General features: G+C 35.1%; 1 protein-coding gene across 1 annotated transcript; it reads left to right on the forward strand.

Moving 5' to 3' along the window:
* The first annotated feature begins 1,986 nt into the window (after positions 1 to 1,986).
* On the forward strand, positions 1,987 to 19,113 carry LOC149023640 (protein neprosin-like). The gene is made up of 7 exons (XM_089143338.1): positions 1,987 to 2,152; positions 15,224 to 15,339; positions 15,668 to 15,751; positions 15,875 to 16,015; positions 17,123 to 17,293; positions 17,430 to 17,483; positions 18,697 to 19,113. Exons 1-7 carry the CDS (start codon positions 1,987 to 1,989, stop codon positions 19,111 to 19,113), a joined length of 1,149 nt encoding a protein of 382 aa, XP_088999464.1.
* The last annotated feature ends 216 nt before the right edge of the window (positions 19,114 to 19,329 follow it).

The following is a 19,329-nucleotide window of genomic DNA, read 5'->3' on the forward strand; positions in this document are numbered from 1 at the left end:
TTATTTATTTGATTTAATTTCTCATACTTCGTTAATTAAAAGAGAGTTAATTGAGTAATTTTGTGTCTTTTTCATGAATAAGATGATTTTGGATATTACAGATAATGTGGAGCAAAGTTGGCAAATATATTTGAGGATTTTAATTAAAATAAAATCATGGGATTCAATCTTGCTACCCCAGAAATCAAGAATAGTGAAATCCAACTTAATTAATGCAAAGAGAGGATGAATCTTAGCCAAATTGGAAACAGGTGGAGGTCCAAGGAACAAAATTGGTAGTAGGATCTGAAAATCGTGTAAACAGACCCACCTTGAGTATTTTGTGCATATCTCTCTCGTATGAACTCGGATTGAGGTCATTCAAGATGCTATGGAAAGATAACAAAATATCTACAACGTTATAGTTTTGAATTTTTCCAGGATCCGAACACATAAAGGTCAAATTGACGACGGTTAAAGAGAACAAATTCATTGTGTGCAGGATACATAAAAGAGAAGCCAGCTACAGAGAAGAGGAGAAGATGACGAACACGGATCTTGGCTTTCATCTCTCTCTCATTGCTCAAGAAGAAGACCACATCTCTCTCTCTCTCTCTCTCTCTCTCTCTCTCTCTCTCTCTCTCTCTCTAAATTTCATCTTTATTTGTTTTATTAATTTTGTTATAATGAGTAGCTAGTTGTTTTTCTTTGGGATGTAGATGAACCATTGCTTATTTCATTGTTCTATATCTTCTAGTTGATTGTGTTTGAGTCTGGAAAAAGATGTTATATAGCTAAGCAAACTAAGCATGCCAAGCTTTGGCAAAGGATGATAGTCTTGCGAAGATAGGGCATATCTAAGGAAGACCATCCTTTGTTTTGAAGTGTAGAGTTATATCGATCAAGTAAAAAGCATTGGGGATTTGAAGTCCCGTAAATCTTCACGTATTCATAGTTAAAGTTTTTGCATTGACTAATAGATTTAATTTAAATTAGGTTTTGTTGAATTCAATCTTACTAACTTAGCCTCTTAGTTTCCCATAGTTCGATCCCGTACTTTCTGCTAACTAGATTAGTATAGGATTTTATTTTTGATTGGTTAGCGACACGATCATTGTTCACTAAAGATTTGACAATAACAACATTTACTTGGTAGTATAATTTCATGGCCAATGTAGTTCAAAGTTGTACCGGATATGGAAGACAAATTTCATGCCCATTTCTATGCGGCAAATCATAAGTGCATGTGAGTGACCTTTCCCGATTGCAGAAAAGGCCATGTGAGCCAGTAGAAAAATGTTTACCAGGTTTAAGTTCTTGAAGTGCAAATGCACCTTGGCTCTACCTGAAAGTGAGTTTGTGGCCATTACCTTGGATTATGTAAATTTGAGTTATGTAAGCGGTTCGTTGGCCAAAGGCTACAAACCTTGGCTAATTTCCCATTCAATGAGCTATGATTTTTTCCTCAAGGAAGAGGAACAGACACAAAATCCGTCTGCGTCCTATTATAGGAACTAGAGACCTACCCAGGAATTGTTTGGGTCTCAACAACAAAGCCAACTTTGGTATGCTAATTGTGACATAAGTTGGCTAGAATGGTGTGAGAAAAACCATTTGCTTTTGCAAATACTTATCACCCCAGTAGACAAATGCAAGGACTCGAAGACCATTAAATTCTCTTTTGACACAACCAATATTGAATTGGTCTTTGACCATTGCAAAAGGAAGGAACAAATTCAACCGAAGGAAGGGCATAGGATACCACCCGATAAAGAATTGAAAGGGTAATGATATTGTATCTGACACAAAACTTATAATCATGGGTTTAAAACCTGAAATTTGTCATTTATTAAAAGAAGCCTAGTTATTAGTAAATTTAGTAAACAGTGAAGGAAAGGACTTCTCAATCCAATGTTTCTAAGTTGCTTAAGTTGGACATCAAAAGGAATAGAAAGGAAACAAACTTGAGGACATAAGTTGAGTGTAGATAGAGAAGGATGCGATGAGATGGAGGAGATGGAAGCTCTAGGAAATTCGGAGGTGCCTAGGGAATCGGTCACCCTGCGTTTGAAGCCTCCAAAGGTGCCTACCAATGGGGATAGATCTTATGCGGGAGTAGTGGGGAGTTCTTTGTTGCCTGAGATCGATTCCCTCCCTTCTCCTATACAAGCGGGTAAGTTTCGTAGGATTGTAATCCCGCAATAGGAATACGAGCTGCAACGAAATCAGTTCCGTTTTTCGTTGATTGGGCGAGCTAATTTTCGCATCACTACCATGGATGAATTGCGAGAGCTAGCTAGGGGTGCTTGGAAATTGTCTCAAGGGGTGATCTTACATTCATTGGGGAAAGGGTTTATCATCTTTCAGTTTCATAGTGAGGCAGATATGACTGAGGTGTGGCGCAGAGGTTTTTGGAATGTTGGAAAGCAATACATTCGTTTTCAACGATGGAGGCCGGATTTTAATATCCACTCTCCTCAACCAACAGGTAAGTTGGTGTGGGTTCGTTTCCCTGATATACCTCTTGAGTATTGGCATGAGAAAGTGCTTCTTTCTATAGCAAAATCTGTTGTGAGACCTGTTTCTCTTGATAGACGAACTCGTCTTGGTTCTATTGGTCATTATGCTCGAATTTTGGTTGAATTGGAGGTCGATGCTGTTCGAGTGAATGAGGTTCAGATTGAGCGCCTTGAACCAGGAACTCTTCGAGTTTTTAGTTTTCTTCAGACGGTAATTTTTGAGGATGATATTCTGCGGTGCTCACGGTGTAATCGAGAAGGGCACCTGGTCTTCATTGTAGGTTTGCTTCAAACGATTCTGTGGATGGTTTGCGGGTTCAGCCCTCTATCGTTCTGCAGAAAACCTCCCGACCCAGATAATCCTATTGTGGATGGGATTCCTACTGCGACGGTGTGAGAGTGCGGACTCCAAGCTCACTCCAACATCGAGATTCGTGTGGCTCTAGAGGTGGCGGGTTTGGAGGAGTCTATTTCATCCAATGAGGGTACAACAAATTCAGTTTCAAATTTCAATTCAAATTTCAAATCTACAAGGTTGGTTCCCTCTGATATGGTGATCGCGTCTAGCGAGAACTCTTCTCTTGATCTTTCTCTCTCTCAAAGTGATCCTTTTCAACTTCAAAAAATTTTAGATAAAGGCAAGAGTTCGATGTTGGTTGGTAATCTTTCAAAGAACGTAGTTACCTCTGTTGGTCCCACGACTAACCAACTTCCACCTAATTCGGCCACTAAGGATATTGGCTCTTTTGAACGGTTTGAAAAGCTTCATGAGAGGCCTTGTAGGGCCCTGCTGAATTCGGTTAGAGTGGAAGACTCTTCTACGGAACAGAATTCGGTTTATGTTGCAGACTTTCTGCGCAACAAAATTCGATTAGATTGGAAGAAACTGCATTGGACGTGAACTCTAGTTTGGAGCTTCAAGTGGGGTCATGCGGGGCCCAACAGAATTTGAATAATTTTGAAGCAGCTTCTTTGGCCGTGGACTCTAGTTTTGAAATTCAAAATTCCTTAGATACGGCAAAGTGTTTTAATTCAACTGGTAAACTTCCTTTGGGGAGTTTACTAGTGGGACCTACAGATAAGCTTGAAAGTGGTTCGGCCACTCCTTTTGAATTTCAAAAAGTCCTTGTTGCAGGTAAGAGTTCTATGCAAATTGGAAACCCTTCTTTGGAGTGTTCATTGGTGGGACCTGAAGTTGCAAATATTATTAGAAGTTCAGCCATTGAAGGAACTACGGAGGATGATTTGGACTATTGTGGGGCCGATCATAATTTGGCCAAGCTGGAGAGTTCGGCCAATGATGAAACTTTGCAATTGAAAGTAGTTCTTCCACTTTCGTCTTCGTCTATATCAGTGCGGGTTGAAGGTTCTCCTCGTCGGAAACCTGGTCGTCCGAAGAAGAAGGCTCACGCAAAGAAGAAAGTAGTAACAAGTAAAAAGGTTTCAATAGCAGAGGAATTCAAGAAGGTAGATGCAGCTTTAGCGAAAGTATCCACAGTGCATCAGAGCCTCCCATTGGGAGAGGATAGTGCTGCTATGTAACTATTGTTATGAAGCTATTCTTAAAGATCTTGATTTGGATGCATCTAGACGTCTTACATTTCGTTTCTGATGACTTAGTTGTTGTCAATTATGAGTAGGAACCAGTGAGGAAGGGTATATTGGGGGCAACTGTTGTTGCGGGTGAGCAAGGTAGGTACTAATTGCTGTATTTTTTTCTTTTTCTTATTTTCGTTATAAAATGACCCTTTTAGTGAGAAAAAAAATTAAAAGAAGCCTTGTCAAGAATGAACATCACAAAAAATAAAATAAATAACAAAAGCTTATCCAAAGGAATACTTATGCATCTGATGATATGAGTGAAACAACAAGTTTAGAGTTATTTGTATGAAGCAATACCATTAGGAATAAAATGTCTATTGCTATAGACATCAACTAATGACTTTGAAGTACTGGTTACCAAAAAAAAAAAAAAAACTAATGACTTTGATGTTTAAGAGGAAAAAGCATTCCAAGTTCGGTTGTACACATTCATGTTTAGTAAAATTCATATTCTGTCATCCCTTTTCCTGGTTTTCTATATTTTTTGAATAAACTCTTTTTCCCTTATTTCTTTTCCATGTCATGTGAGTTTTGCTAGTCCTTCTAAAAGTAGAAGATGAAGAGATGAATTGAAGTAATGGAATTTTAAAAGAGAACTTATAAATTAAAAGACAAATATAAAATTAAAGTATCCATATTGAACTTCAGCCTGAAACAAACACGTAAAAGTTGATTCAATTGGTTTTTATTGTTATCTTTTTTTTTTTTTTGGGGGGGGGGGGGGGGGGGGGGGTTTCCCCTCTATGTATATTATCCTTTTCTTCTTTTTAATACAAAACATCCTTAAAGCCCCAGCAGCAAATTGCTTGATAGAAATTGTGCAAAGGAGTGATGTTCATCTGTAAATGCTCCATGGCCACCACTAATCCAGCTTGCTTTGAGATGGGAGGCAGCAGGTAATTCCATATTTCAGATTTTCCCCTAATGTTCCTTTCGAGTATGCACCATGTCCACTATTGGGTTTCGTAGAGTTTGGATGTATTGGTTGCAATTGCTATTTTGATTGGGTGACTGTGATTTCCTGACATGGTGTAAATATTATAGTTCGTGTGTGTGTGTGTATATATATATATATATAAATTTCTTTATATTAATACAAATGACCTTTTATGACCTTTAGCAAACCCCCCTCTGAGGGGTTCTCAGTTTAAATGAGATTCTACATTATCACACTAATTCCATTTCACATCGAGAATTGGATTAGCAAGTGGTTTTGTAGGACAAGTACCGAGAGGAGTGCAGCCACCTTCAAAATGAAGCATATGTACATTTGAGAATTCCAAAAGATGTTATCACATAAATGGTCGAAATAATGCAGCATGACAAGGAGTTGGATATACATTGGAGGAGCTGGTGGCTAGATTTTCCTATCAACGTATATGTAAGCTTTATATGTTTGTTTAATTTTTTTCTGCTAAAAGGTCATAGGTATTCAAAGCGAGAAGTATAAACAGCAACAATAAAACTTACATGTCTTGGAACCAAACATTCTAGCCTCCGACCGCAGTTGCCCCCAATACACCCATCCTCACTCGGTTGCCACTCACATTAGTTGTCAAAGTGAAAAGCTAGAATCTGAATCTAGGGCTTCCCGATGCATCAAGATCCAGAGGCATCCAAACAGCTGCTGTCCAAGGGATGTTAATAGCTGAATATCCCTGCCAAGCCACTGTTTTGGCTAAGAAATCCATAGCCATATTGGTTTCCCCGTAGCAATGGGTTATTTTCCAATCGATAGCATCTAAAAATGACAGCAAAGCCCTCCATCGTTATAGGAAAAACCAAGGGATCTTACATTGCTAAATGAGCACAACCATTGCCACTATATCACACTCAACCCAAAGCTTCGTCATTTTTAGCCTATCCTCCCATTCCAGCCCAAGAAAGAGAGCCTCCATTTCATATTCAAAGTTAGTTTTCACATTCAAGAAAATGCTGAAGTTCAAGATCACAAAGAGCAGCTTCATTTTGAAAAGGTCCACCAGCACCTGCTTTGCCAGGGTTGCCCAAATAGCATCTGCACAATGTTTAGGTTGACCCACCCATTGGAGGAGATAACCAGAAAAACTTCTTGAGGGCATTTTGAGCCCATAATGTGATGCTTTAACCCCAAAGATCTAGCAAGAGCAAAATCATCCTAAGAAACTCTTCTGCCTTCAAGCACGATAACCAATTGAGCAAGATATGAGAAGATACGATATAGCACCCAGTCCTTTGGAAGGCAAAGCTCCTCATACTTGTGCTTATTTCGGCCCAGCCAAATGTAGTAAATTAACAGAAAAACAACCATTTAACCAAGCCACCCCTAACAAGGTTAATTTAGCTTGCTGAGACCACAATTTACAGCTCTCTAGGAGAGATGTGTGAGCATGCCAAATCTTTCCAAACTTTGTTGCCAACGACTCTCCACAGCTGCGGGCAAATGGACATTGCAAAAAGATATGGTTGACACGCTCTGAAGCCTCCATACATAAACTGCAGCGAGAGGCCAAAGAGATCCCCTTAAAAAGTAATCAAATCATCCACAACGATCTTCTGATGGAAAAAAACACCAACAAGAAGCTAGCTGCCTCAACAGTAAAGGCGACTTCCAAATGGCAATTGCCCAATCTACCTTCGTTGCTTTTCTTCTAAAAAGCTCCCAAGCTGATTCTATAGAAAAATCACTGAGTGGTGAGGCCCTCCAGTGACACACATCAGCAAAGGCACACTAGGAAGACAGGTTAATCTAATCAAATCCAGGAAGAGGGATTAATCTAATCAAATCCATCACCTCCTGAAGCTTTGGTAAAAGATGTCTTTTTTTAATTCATCATGAATAAAGTATTAAATTATTTAGATTTTCAGTTAACTCACAAGACTTGTATTCAGTTCAAATTTGGGTTCAAATATGTGTTTTGGTGCCCCTTACAACAGATCCCAAGTGAACCAAATTATAAAGACACCTTAAAATTTATGATAGGGATAATTCCTATTGTCTCCTATACTATAGCTTAATTACAACTTTAAATTGCGGAATTCTAGGGTGTGCTCTTCAACTATTTTTTGTCTGCAAAAGGATTGGCATTTTGTTGCTTCTCGTGAGAGATGAACAATGGGCAATGGGACAAAAATAAATTTTTGGAAGGTCGTTGGTTAGGAGACTTTACTGCAGCTGCTCATTTGGAGATTCCTCTAAATGGTATACATTATGGTTGGATGGATCCACATATATCACCCTGTATACGTTCCACAATGTAGGGGATTCAAATCCAAATTTAGCTAGCGATGGTCTAGTAATAAGTTTCCCTTGAGAGCAAGCAATACAAGAAATTTCATTGAATTGAAGAATCTTTTGATTTTCAATAGATGGCCATGTGAATTTTCAATACTTTTTCACATCATATTCTATCCGGGATGGCCAACGGGTCATGCCAAATAATAAAGCTATTTGAATCAATATTCCTTTGATCCACCAAAGCATATATTTCAACCATGTGAATATTTGTGTAGTACAAACCGAAAGAAAAAGCAGGTAACTCTCCAAAATATATTTTCTACCTGTAGCTTTTGTAATAATACAAATATATTTAGTTTCACCATCATATACAGTCTGGATATGATAGCCATTTTGATGAATGTCTTTGAAACATAATAAGTTTCTTTTGACACTTATTACAAAATAATGCATCATTGATTACCAATTTGGTTCCCTTAAGTAATAATAAATTAAATCTTCTAGAGCCTTCAATCAATTTTGTACTACCAGTTATTTTATAAACTTTGGCTTCCTCCATCTTCAAATAAGAAAAACACTTTTTATCTCTTAGTATAGTATGTCGTAAGGCACTATCTCATGAGCCATATATCGTCTTCACTAATCTTGGATCCAATTGAAAATTGAGGAATATCCATATTCTTCATTAAATTGAAACAAAATACATCAAAAATATATGAAGAAAATCATAAATTAATGAATTAAACTAAAAATTAAAATAAACTAATTGAAAGATAACATCACTTTTATTCAAACCCAATTAAGAAAAATAACCAAATCATCAAATATTATCTTCAAAGAAGTCTACAGCATATAGATGAATGATGTCTATGAGTCCATTAAAATCATTTTTGTTTAAAGCAAATTTACTTCAATACCATTATTTTGGAAAGTCAAATCCGTCTCCACATTATTTTCCTTCTTTTTGATTGAAGATTGATAAAGCTTAACAAAAACTCTGCAGTACAATAAACACACAACTAATGGCCTTTCATTCCACATTGGTGACAAACATTATCTTTACTCTTTGAAGATTTACTTTGAGAATCCTTGCATTTCTCTTGTTTATTTTCATCATGAAGATGATAATTATTCTGTCTTTTTTCTCATCCACGTCCATGTCCAAATCCACATCCACGTCTATGGCCACATTTATAATTTTGTCTCCTTTCATTCTTATCATGAATTACTGCATTCACTTCAGGAAATGGAGCAGAACCAGTAGGACGGGCCTCATGATTTTTTTAAGGGATGATTACTGTTGTCCCCTTGTACTTTGATTTTATTACTACTTTATCCCCTATACTTTTTAAAATTACTATTCCAACCTTTAACTTTGTCAACAATTGCTAATGCCCCCCTATCGTTAAGTTCCATCAGTTTACTGATGATGTGGCATCTATATATTTTTTCAAAATCCCAAAAATAACCTTTCAATTATCTTTTTACTTAATTGCTCTTTTTTCAAGTTATAATACTACCCTTAATAGGAAAAAATTAACTTTAATTTTACTTTTCTTTTTTAAAAAGAAACCACCAAATAAAGGAAAGATGCGATTTTTTTTCTCTAAAAATAAATCACCAAATAAAGGAAAGATGTAATTAAATAGAAACTAAAATATTAAGAAAAATCAAATTTAATTCAAAGCTGAAAATTGAAAATCACCTAATATATGCTGACCATTATGTATGTTACCAAATTTTCTATTAATTAGATTTTATATACTAATTTGTTTGTAAACTTCCATCATGGTGATTATGAAAAATTTAAGTGGAATGTAAAAGTTTCAACAATCATAAGTATGTGGTCCCACCAAGTCCAAAACTAATTCTAAAATATAAGATTTTAAGGATATAATTGGCATGCAATATAATTTCTATAAATGAGGGTAATGCCATATTTTTTACTTCTTAATTTTAAGGGCAAAATAGACATTTCATATTTGATTATAACAACCACTTGACACCTTTGGAAGTGAGGGGGGCAATAGTAATTTCACAAAGAAGGGGGTTTGATTAGTAATAAAACCAAAGTATGAGGGGGCAATAGTAATTATCCCTTTTTTTAATAATAATTCATTATTCTGCTCAGCCACAAGGAGGCATGAGATCAATTCAGAGTGCTTCTTAAAACCCTTTATACTATAATGTTGTTGTAACAACACATTTGAAGCAAGAAAACTTGATATGGTTTTTTTTCTTCTAATAAGTCCTCATCAGTAGTAATATTTCTCCGCATAATTTCAAAAACCGCAAAATTGTACTCGTTTACGTTTTAAAATCTTGCAACATCAAGTGCATCCATTCATAGCGAGCTTTAGGTAGGATTACCGTTTTTTGATATTCATACATTTCTTTTAAATTAATCCACAATTCAAGTGGATCTTTCATAGTCAGATATTCTGCTTTCAATCCTTCTGGAGATGATGGCGAATAAAAATCATGGCATTCGCCTTATCTTGATTGGATACATCTTTTTCTTTCATAATTGCATTTCCAAGACCTCTACCGTCAAGGTGGATCTCAAAGCATCAAGGATCCATGACAAGTAATTCATGCCCGTTATATTGAGGGCCGCAAATTACAATTTCTTAAGATTTGACATGATGTAAGTCAATATAAAAGTGGAATAAAAGATAAAATTAAATTTCATGTAAACATTAAATAATATGTGCATCTTCTAATATTTGAAGTAATGAATAATATTTGAACATAAAAACTAACATCAAAATTTACCTCAAAATACAATTACTTGGAGCGGAGTTGTATACAATTACTTCAATAGAGTTGTGCTCAAAATACAATTACTTCAAGTGGAATTGTGCACAATTATTTCGACAGAGTTGTGCTCAAAAGAACAATTACTTTGTGAGAAATCGTGTTGATAACGTATTATAAAATAAAGAAAATATATTAGAGATGAAAAAGGAAACTAGAATAAGATCAATCAACTATTCATTGAGTTGAGTGTTTACATATTTATAGAAGAAGTAGCAACTTCTCTGATATGGAAATATCATAGTCAACAAAGAAATACAATATATGATTCTTACACACAATAAGATATTCTTGATATGAATAGATAGATTGCTGCTCAAAATATAAGGTGCATAAAATGGAAATTGTGACTATCAACATTGTGTGTTGGGATGACCATGATCTTCAAATATGATAGAAATGTGAATCACCAAGATTGCATGCTGAGGTGGTTGAGATCTCCAATTAAAAGTATAATTTATTTGGAGGTGATGGACATCTACAATCAATATTATTTATAATAAATCTAATTAAATTCTTTTATTGTCAAGAGAAAGAGAAAAAAGAAAAGGAAACTCATTTTCAAATGTAATATGTACTTTTCAATTTGGTAATAAAATAAATAATAATTCCTAATTTTTGGTGTAATTTTTAATTTTATTATGTACTTTCCAGTTTAATGTTATCAAATTTAAGAAGTTTCTACTTCAAATAGATTGTTATTTATTTATTGTCTAATTTGACGTTAAAAAATTTAGGAAGTTCCTAATACCAATAAGGTGCCTCTTTTTTTTTCTTTTTTTTTTTTTTAATCCAAATTGATAAAAAATACACGTGTAAAATTATTTCATATGATTTTTTTTTCTAAATGAAATATTATCTTTGGCCTTCTTAATTATAAAAGGGTAAGATAGAAATTAAACATTAAACCTTAGGCTTAACAATGTTAGAACTGACACAGGGGTGTCAACGGTTCGGGTTGGGCTGGTTTCGGCCTGAAAAACACTCAGCCCAAACACGGCCCATTAAGAAAACAACAGTTTTGGGCCGGTGCGGTTTGGGTTCGGGTTTACTAGTAGTATGTTTTGAGTACTTTGTTGATGTGTGGAATTTATCAAGAGTATGTCACATATAAACATTAACTTTCCAAGTCTCTTGTGTTGGGTGTTCAAAACCATAAACTTTTTTTCTACAAAGAAGAAAAAATTATAGAACTAATATGCAAAAGAAAGCTGACATTTTGATGAATTTTAGTGGATTGTCTCTGCTTAATTTCTTCCCCCTTTCAGACACTTGTAAAAATGGATCAAAATAAAGCACTAAAAGATTTTCAAATGATAATACACTTGCAAAATATTTACTACGCCCATCTTCCAAATGGCGAAGGCTTTGACAAGCTTGTTGTTTTTATATTCCAAAGCAAAACAATTAAGGAAAACAAATGGATACTAGGGGGTTTTCTTGTCTTTTACATTTAAATTAAATTAAATTTATTTATTTATAACAGTTTTAACAGGTTGATTCGGGTTTGGGCTAGTTTCGCCAAACGGTTAACTACCCACACACGGCTTGCTCGCCCGCCCAACCATTTGCGGGCTGAGATTACAACAACAACAATAAACCTTGTCCCAACTAAATGGGGTCGGCTACATGGATTCTTGCCCTCCAATCAGTCCTGTTCGAGGCCATGCTAGATACAAGGCCTAAGCTATACATATCCTTTCTCACCACTTCTCCTAAGGTTAACTTAGGTCTACCCCTAGTTCTTCTAGTTCCTTCAATATGGATTATATCACTTCTCCGAACATGAGCATCTATAGGTCTCCGTTGAACGTGGTCGTGCCACCTCAAACGACTTTCTCTAAGCTTATCACTTATGGGAGCAACTCCCAGACCAACTCTAATATGATCATTTCTTATCTTATCAAACCTAGTTTTGCCACTCATCCATCTTAGCATCCTCATTTCTGCTACACAAAGTTTATCTATATGATTCTTTTTAATAACCCAACACTCTGCACCGTACATCATAGCTGGTCGAACAACGGTCCTATAAAATTTTCCTTCAAGCTTTAATGGAATACGCCGATCACATAAGACCCCGGACGCACCTCTCGACTTCATCCACCCTATTTTAATTCTTTGGGAAACATCATCCTCTAAATCACCTCTTTTACTTATGATTGAACCTAGGTACCTAAAACAATCACTTTGAGGAATCTCTTTATCTTCAAGTATCACCACCTCATCATCTGCCCGATCATGACTAAAGTTACAAACTAGATATTCTGTCTTCGATCTACTAAGTTTAAAGCCTTTTGATTTCAAAGCTACTCTCCATGATTCTAATTTGGTATTAATCCCCACTTGGGTCTCATCAATCAACACAATATCATCCGCAAAAAGCATACAACAGGGGACCTCATCTTGAATGTCTTTGGTTAATTCATCCATTACCAGTGCAAATAGATATGGGTTTAAAGTTGACCCTTGATGTAGCCCAACCGTTATCGGGAATTCATTACTTTGTCCCCCCACTGTTCTAATACTAGTCACCGAACCATCATACATATCCTTAACTATATCTACATATTTACTTCCAACATTTCTTTTCTCTAGTACTTGCCAGATTAACGCTCTAAGGACTCTATCATAAGATTTTCTAGGTCAATAAATACCATATGAAGGTCTTTCCTACATTCTCTATACCTTTCTATAAGTCTCCTAATTAAGTAAATAGCCTCCGTTGTAGATCTTCTCGGCATAAACCCAAATTGGTTCTCCGTAACTGTAGTTAAGTGTCTGAAACGGGTTTCAATTATTCTTTCCCATAATTTCATCGTATGGCTCATCAATTTAATGCCTCTATAGTTATTACAACTTTGAATATCTCCTTTATTTTTGTAAATTGGAACCACAACACGTCTCCTCCAATCATTTGGCATTTTCCCTGTGCTCATAATCTAATTAAACAACTTAGTCAACCAAAATAGTCCACGGGTTCCTAAGCTCTCCCATACTTCAATTGGGATTTCATCAGGACCTTGTGTCTTGCCGAGTTTCATCCTCCTTAAAGCTTCTATTACTTCAGACATCGAAATTCTACGTATATAAGTTCGGACACTGGTGCCTTGGTGAAAAGTGTAATTGTCCGAAACATAAGTGCTTGCGGGCTGAGATTGTTCAGCCCAATAAGCTTCGGTTCGGGCCGGTTCAGATTGTAACGGGCCGGTTCGGTCCGGTTTTGACACCCTTAGAGAGGGAGGCAGGAAGATTGTTTTAGTACTAAAGCTAAAATACAGGGCGGCAATAGTAATTATCCTTTTAAGATAACATATTATTTTAATATGCCTCAGTGAGAGTCGAACCCACAACCTTTTCACTAAGAGGTGTTGGTTTCAACCACTAAAACAACTCTGCGTTAGCTTTAATAGTTAACATTGATAATTTGGGGATGAATATTTATTCAACGTAGAATGCTCTTTACATTGCTCTCATCCAGTTTGACACGACTGGTGGTAGACCTTTGGACTTGGATAATTTGGGGATAAATATTTATGAGATGTCATCTCTTCATATGAACAATTTCATTCATGGTTGAATTTGTGCAAAAAGTTTTTTCCACGGTTTTATATACTCAGAAAAGAAAAGAAAAAAATATGGGAACTACAAGATTATACTTACCCATCGTGGATGACTGAAAGAAAATTGAGGAAAATTTTCTGCACACCGTAAAGCAAATCAGTTTAGTCGGTTGGATCGAAATCTCGGCGATCTCAACCCTTGAAATTCAGTCGAGATTTGAGAAACATTTGAGTCGCATTTAAAATAATTTGGGTCGCATTTAACGCGCATGACTCAAGCAATTTCGCTATATGATGTAGGTTTTCATCGTTTGGATCCGAACGACCTCGCTAGTGTTGCTTCCCTTCATAATTTCATCAAAACCCAATTTGGAAAGCTTGATACATTGTTGTGTTGAGCACTTGAGCTTAGAATAAATGCTCTTCATTGGGTTAATGACTCTAATTATTATTATTATTATTATTATTATTATTATTATTATTATTATTAAATTTTTTTTTTTTGTGTAGAAATGGGCTTATTAAGCCGGGGGATGGGGATATTAATATACCTTAACAAGAGTCGAACCCACGACCTGTTCACTAAGAAGTATTGGTTTCACCACGAGAACAGCTCTGCGGTGGCAATGACTCTAATTAATTACTAACAAAAAATGATGACGATTCGGGGATTCAAAATCAAATGCTTTAAAATTGAGTTTCTCGTCTAAGTTGGAAAGTGTTGAGATGGTTCCAAAACTCACAAGGAAGAACTTGTGAAAAGAATATGAAATTCAGATGATTTAAATTTGAATTTTTTGTGAGAAGTGGTTCCAAAAGATAAGGACAATCCTATTTTGTCAAGAAAGAATTTTGGAAAAATCAAATCCTGACAAGAATAAGTTTTTGGAAAATTTTATTTTGTAAAGATAGAGTGGACTATACCTTATACGGTTGTAAATGAAAATTTATATCTTTAATTAAAAATATATTGTTCAAGTCACACAATGTGATAAGGAAAACTTCCATCAATTCTACCATCATTCAGTTCATTTGAATTTCGAAGTCTTAAAATTCTTGTTTGAAAAAATAGAAGTTTCTTGAAATTTGGAGCCATGTCAACACTTTTCAACTATGATGAAAAATTCAAATTTGGACCATTTGAATTTCGAATTCCCAAATCATCCTAATTATCCTCGTCAATTACAACTTATGTCACTTAACTAGATGAACAAATCGAGCATATAAATAGGCCACCGTGTGTTGAATTGACCCTTCAACACGTTTTTCCAGTTCATAATGGCTTTTCTTGGGTGTGGTAAAGTGGTTTATCAATAACAAAGATTTGAAGGGTACCATCGCATTGTTATATTGATTAACTATACAAATTAGTTGGACATATAAATAGGCCACCAATGTATTGAATAGACCAGTAAACAAGTTTTCCCAGTTGACAATGGCTTTTCTTGGGGTGGCAAGTGGTGTTTCAATGACAAAGGGTTTCAAGGGTAGCATCACATTGTTTTTACTTTTTCTGCATATTGTAGTTTTGAAAAGCTATGGAGCTGAAGCAAAACAGACAATGGAGCAAACTGAAGATGAATTGGAGCTGGAAAGGGAACTTGAGAGTTTGAATGTTCCTCATTCTCTAAAGACCATTATAGTATGTTATCTCGTGACTTTTCTATCTCCTCTCGTAGACCTATTGTAATCTATGGATGGTTTCTCTCTCTCTCTCTCTCTCTCTCTCTCTCTCTCTCTCTCTCTCTCTCTCTCTCTCTCTCTCTCTCTCTCTCTCCTCTCTCACATACACGCACACACACATAGAGAGAGAGAGCCCGATGGGAACTTTGTATTGATTTTCACATTTCTTTTCTTATGCCTTTAACCGATAACAAATGGTACAGAAAAGGATACCAATGCAACAAGATAGCACGGTTTCAGCATTGGATGTTTTAACCTTCTTATTTATTTGTCTCTTGATCTTGTAGACAAAGAATGGTTTTATTGATTGTGTTGATTTGAACAAGCAACCAGCTTTGTCTCATCCACTGCTCAAAGATCACAAAGTCCAAGTATGTTGTATTTCTCACCCATTTATTTGTTTTATTCACCTTCATTAACAAATCAAGACCGGGGGGCATATCTTATTAAATTTGACGGAAATTTTGACTTTTAGTACTATAATTTCTTTGCAGATGGAACCAAGTGTTCAACCAGAATGGGGGGTAAATATAACTTCTTCAGCTGTTGAATCTTTGCTAAGTACTTTTGAACTTGAGGAATGTCCAGAAGGATCTGTTCCCATTCGAAGAACTTCGAAAGAAGATCTTTTACAGGCTAGCACTTTATCAAGAGAATTGATCACCAATTTCAACCGAAGCAATAGACACTTCCCTGGACAATTAGTAAGCAATCACCAACTCATATTCTATCTAATTCATGTCTCAAACTGAAACTTAATTAACCCATCTAAAAAGTGTTAACTATATTAACTATATTTTTTTAGCTGTCATTTAGAACTTCTAAGGTGTACCTAGTACACAAGACTAGTCACAATCAATCATTTTAAAGGTGTACCCATTGCACAAGACTAGTGATGTTGCAAAGTCCACAAAAGATGATAGTGTACCCAACTTCTTACTTGTACCATCCGGAAAAAAATAACTGTTTTAATATTTAAACCCACGACCACTTGTCTCTATAAAATAATCTTAACCGTTGCATCGTTCATCCCCCAAGGAGAATTTACAATTTGGATTCAAATGTAAATTAAGGTTCTTTTTTCTATCAATAAGCATGACTAGGGAAATCTATCTTCATGCAAACAATAGGGCATGACTAAGGAAATATATCTTGATTCAAACAATAGGGCTGCACTTAAACGGAATCAGACTAATTACCATTTATTAAGAGTATCACATGCTATAATGCCTTCTTCTTGGTATTCGTAGAATACTTAATGAAGACTTGACATTTATTTATTTACTTTTTTCTTTTCTTTTTTGGGTTAAATTCCTAACAAACTTGTGTGCTCAAAAAATGCTAAGCATCATATGGCAAACAAAAAGACAATCAAACAATCCTTGTTGAGGAAAACTATGCAACTTTCAACTCTTCGACAAAGGTTGTTTTAAGGATTAAGTTTGTCATTTCCAGCTAAATCATATCTAGAAAGAAAAATTTTCCACAGAACATAATTTTTAGGTATGGCTTTTACATCAAATCCAATGTAAATTGGAAAAAGAGTTAAAGTATGCTGATAAAATTGTAGGCACTAATTAATGCAAAACAGTCACATGCTTTTCTTTTTTTTCTTTAGCAAAATAATTACATGGTTGCATGTATATATTGAAGTAGTTTTAAACTATAGCAATCGAAGGAAATGGGTTTTTATTGTTCTTTCTACTGAACAAATTATTAACCTCTAGAAATTGAACATTTAGATTGCAGATGTTAACAATAATTGGCCGGGTGGTCCAATTCATGGAGCTTCTGCAACTTTTAATATATACAATCCAACTCTTACTGATCACGTCAATGAGTTTACAAATGTTCAAATTTGGATTAATGGTGGTTCAAATGAATCCCCCAATTATATAATGGCTGGATGGTCGGTATGTATTTAACAATCTAGATTTATTTGAACTCGTCCTTCACTTGAATCCTCGTCCCTTACTCGACTTTTTAGTTTATAGTCGATTGAATTTTTAATGTTATCTAACTTTATTTTCTACACTTCTTAAAAATCAGGTTAATCCAAGCTTATATCATGACCCAGAAACTCATTTATTTACATTTTGGACGGTATGTTTAATAGGTTGGAGTTCTTTAATTTGTTGTATCAAAACATGACTTACAATGGTTATTTTGCTTTTCTTTTTTTTTTTTTTTTTTTTTTTTTTCTTCTACTTTTTTTCCCTTTTTCTTTTCTGGGATCAAAAGACTTACAATGGTTGCTAACACATTATATTGTAGCTAATAATTCTTGCTCTTTTTCTACATTTTTTAAATTGATTGATAATACAATGTATCACTATAATTCAATAGGACATCAAATATGATTAGTCTTCACTTTTAACAAGAACATAAAGTTTTTTAGTTGTTAAATAATAATTAGGTTCTGTTTAGTACTTGAATTTCATTTTACATTGACAGAACTTAAGAAAGGTCTTCCTTTTTCTAAGTGCTAAACCGCTTTCTCTTTAGAAGCTTAAACAATGGTTTAACTTGTTAACTTTTTCTTTTGTTTTTTTCTTTATATTGTCTCTTCAGTTTTACCCTCTCTCAATCTCAATTAATAAGAATTTGTTATTTTTTTTTCCTAATATTTATTTTGGGAACTAAGGTTCACCCAAGCCAGCTTATTAACTCATTGATTACATCCTAAGGAGGGTAATTTTTACATATAATATTAAATACAAAGCGGGGCTTCTTCCCTGGACCCGAGGGAATTTGAACTTGACCATTCCATGTATATTTTTCTTTCCATAGGATAAATTCAATGATATGTGATAAATAAAGACACCATATATAAACATTTACGTTTATGAGAACCCTTTCCCTCTTTGCACTTTTTAATCTATTAATTTCTTGTATAAATAATTAAAATTGCTGGTTGTTGTATGTCTTTTTCACTTTTAATTTAACTTACTTTTTTGCGGGACAGAAAAAACTAAAATTTCATGGTGTGCAGGGTGATAATTACAAAAATGGGTGCCCCGATACTCACTGCGCAGAGGGTTTGTACAAACTCACGGATCAATTAGGCCAGGAATTGTTTTAAGACCTACTTCTAGTATTGGAAATAATCAGTTTGAGTTCCATCTTGCTGTTTACCAGGTATAACTTTCTTTTATCTTTTATTCCAAGTAAGTCATCGTAAAAAAAAAGTTGCATATTAGCGGCATTTGTATCTCCTCTTTGTGATTGAGGATGCCAATCTCACATAGACATGTGCTGTAAGAATAGGTCTCATACAATTAAATCGGTATATCTTTTGATGAAACTAAATCAACAGATTGCATTTAGATCATTGTTGGTAATTCTATTGATTGTTTTCTTACGGGATCGAAATATTGGGCAGCCTTGGTGGCTGCAACTTCATGGCATGTCCATTGGTTATTGGCCAAAGAACTTGTTTAATTCTTTAGCTACTGGTGCTAAAGGTAATTCTTGGGGAGGCATCGTAAGAATTGGTTCTAATGGAGAATACCCTAAAATGGGAAGTGGAATGTGGCCTAAACAACGATATGCATGTTTTTTACATGTGATTGAGTATTTGGACAAGAACTACATTGTCTCACATCCAAGATCAGGAGGAAGCGTAAATATTCGCGTGGACAACAAACGTTGCAATGATATACGATATAGTTATGACGATGTAGCACAAGTAGCTGGTATTAATGTTGGAGGACCTGGTGGACGTTGTGGCTAATTTTTCTACTAAAATGTAATTAATGTTTATATGTTTCTACTTTGCTTTTTTTTATTATCATGAATAAATGAATATGTCTCCCTATAGATACGCTATTGTGCCTTTTTAATTATTACCCATAATTTTGTATATATAATTATGCAAGGCCTAAGAAAGTAGTCCGCTAGGCCCACAAACCCAAACAAAAATATCTAGCAATAAGTGGCAGCACAATCA

The sequence above is a fragment of the Hakea prostrata genome, chromosome 2, assembly GCF_041222555.1.
Source record: "Hakea prostrata isolate BN-2017 chromosome 2, UWA_Hpros_2, whole genome shotgun sequence".
Classification (NCBI taxonomy): domain Eukaryota; kingdom Viridiplantae; phylum Streptophyta; class Magnoliopsida; order Proteales; family Proteaceae; genus Hakea; species Hakea prostrata.

What these genes read in the sequence shown, in the direction of transcription:
- LOC149023640 (XM_089143338.1), top strand. Translation starts at nt 1,987, where the DNA reads ATGGAGGAGATGGAAGCTCTAGGAAATTCGGAGGTGCCTAGGGAATCG. An exon ending in ATTCTCTAAAGACCATTATA is followed by an intron (nt 15,340 to 15,667) that starts GTATGTTATCTC and finishes TTGATCTTGTAG; the next exon opens with ACAAAGAATGGTTTTATTGA. An exon ending in TCAAAGATCACAAAGTCCAA is followed by an intron (nt 15,752 to 15,874) that starts GTATGTTGTATT and finishes ATTTCTTTGCAG; the next exon opens with ATGGAACCAAGTGTTCAACC.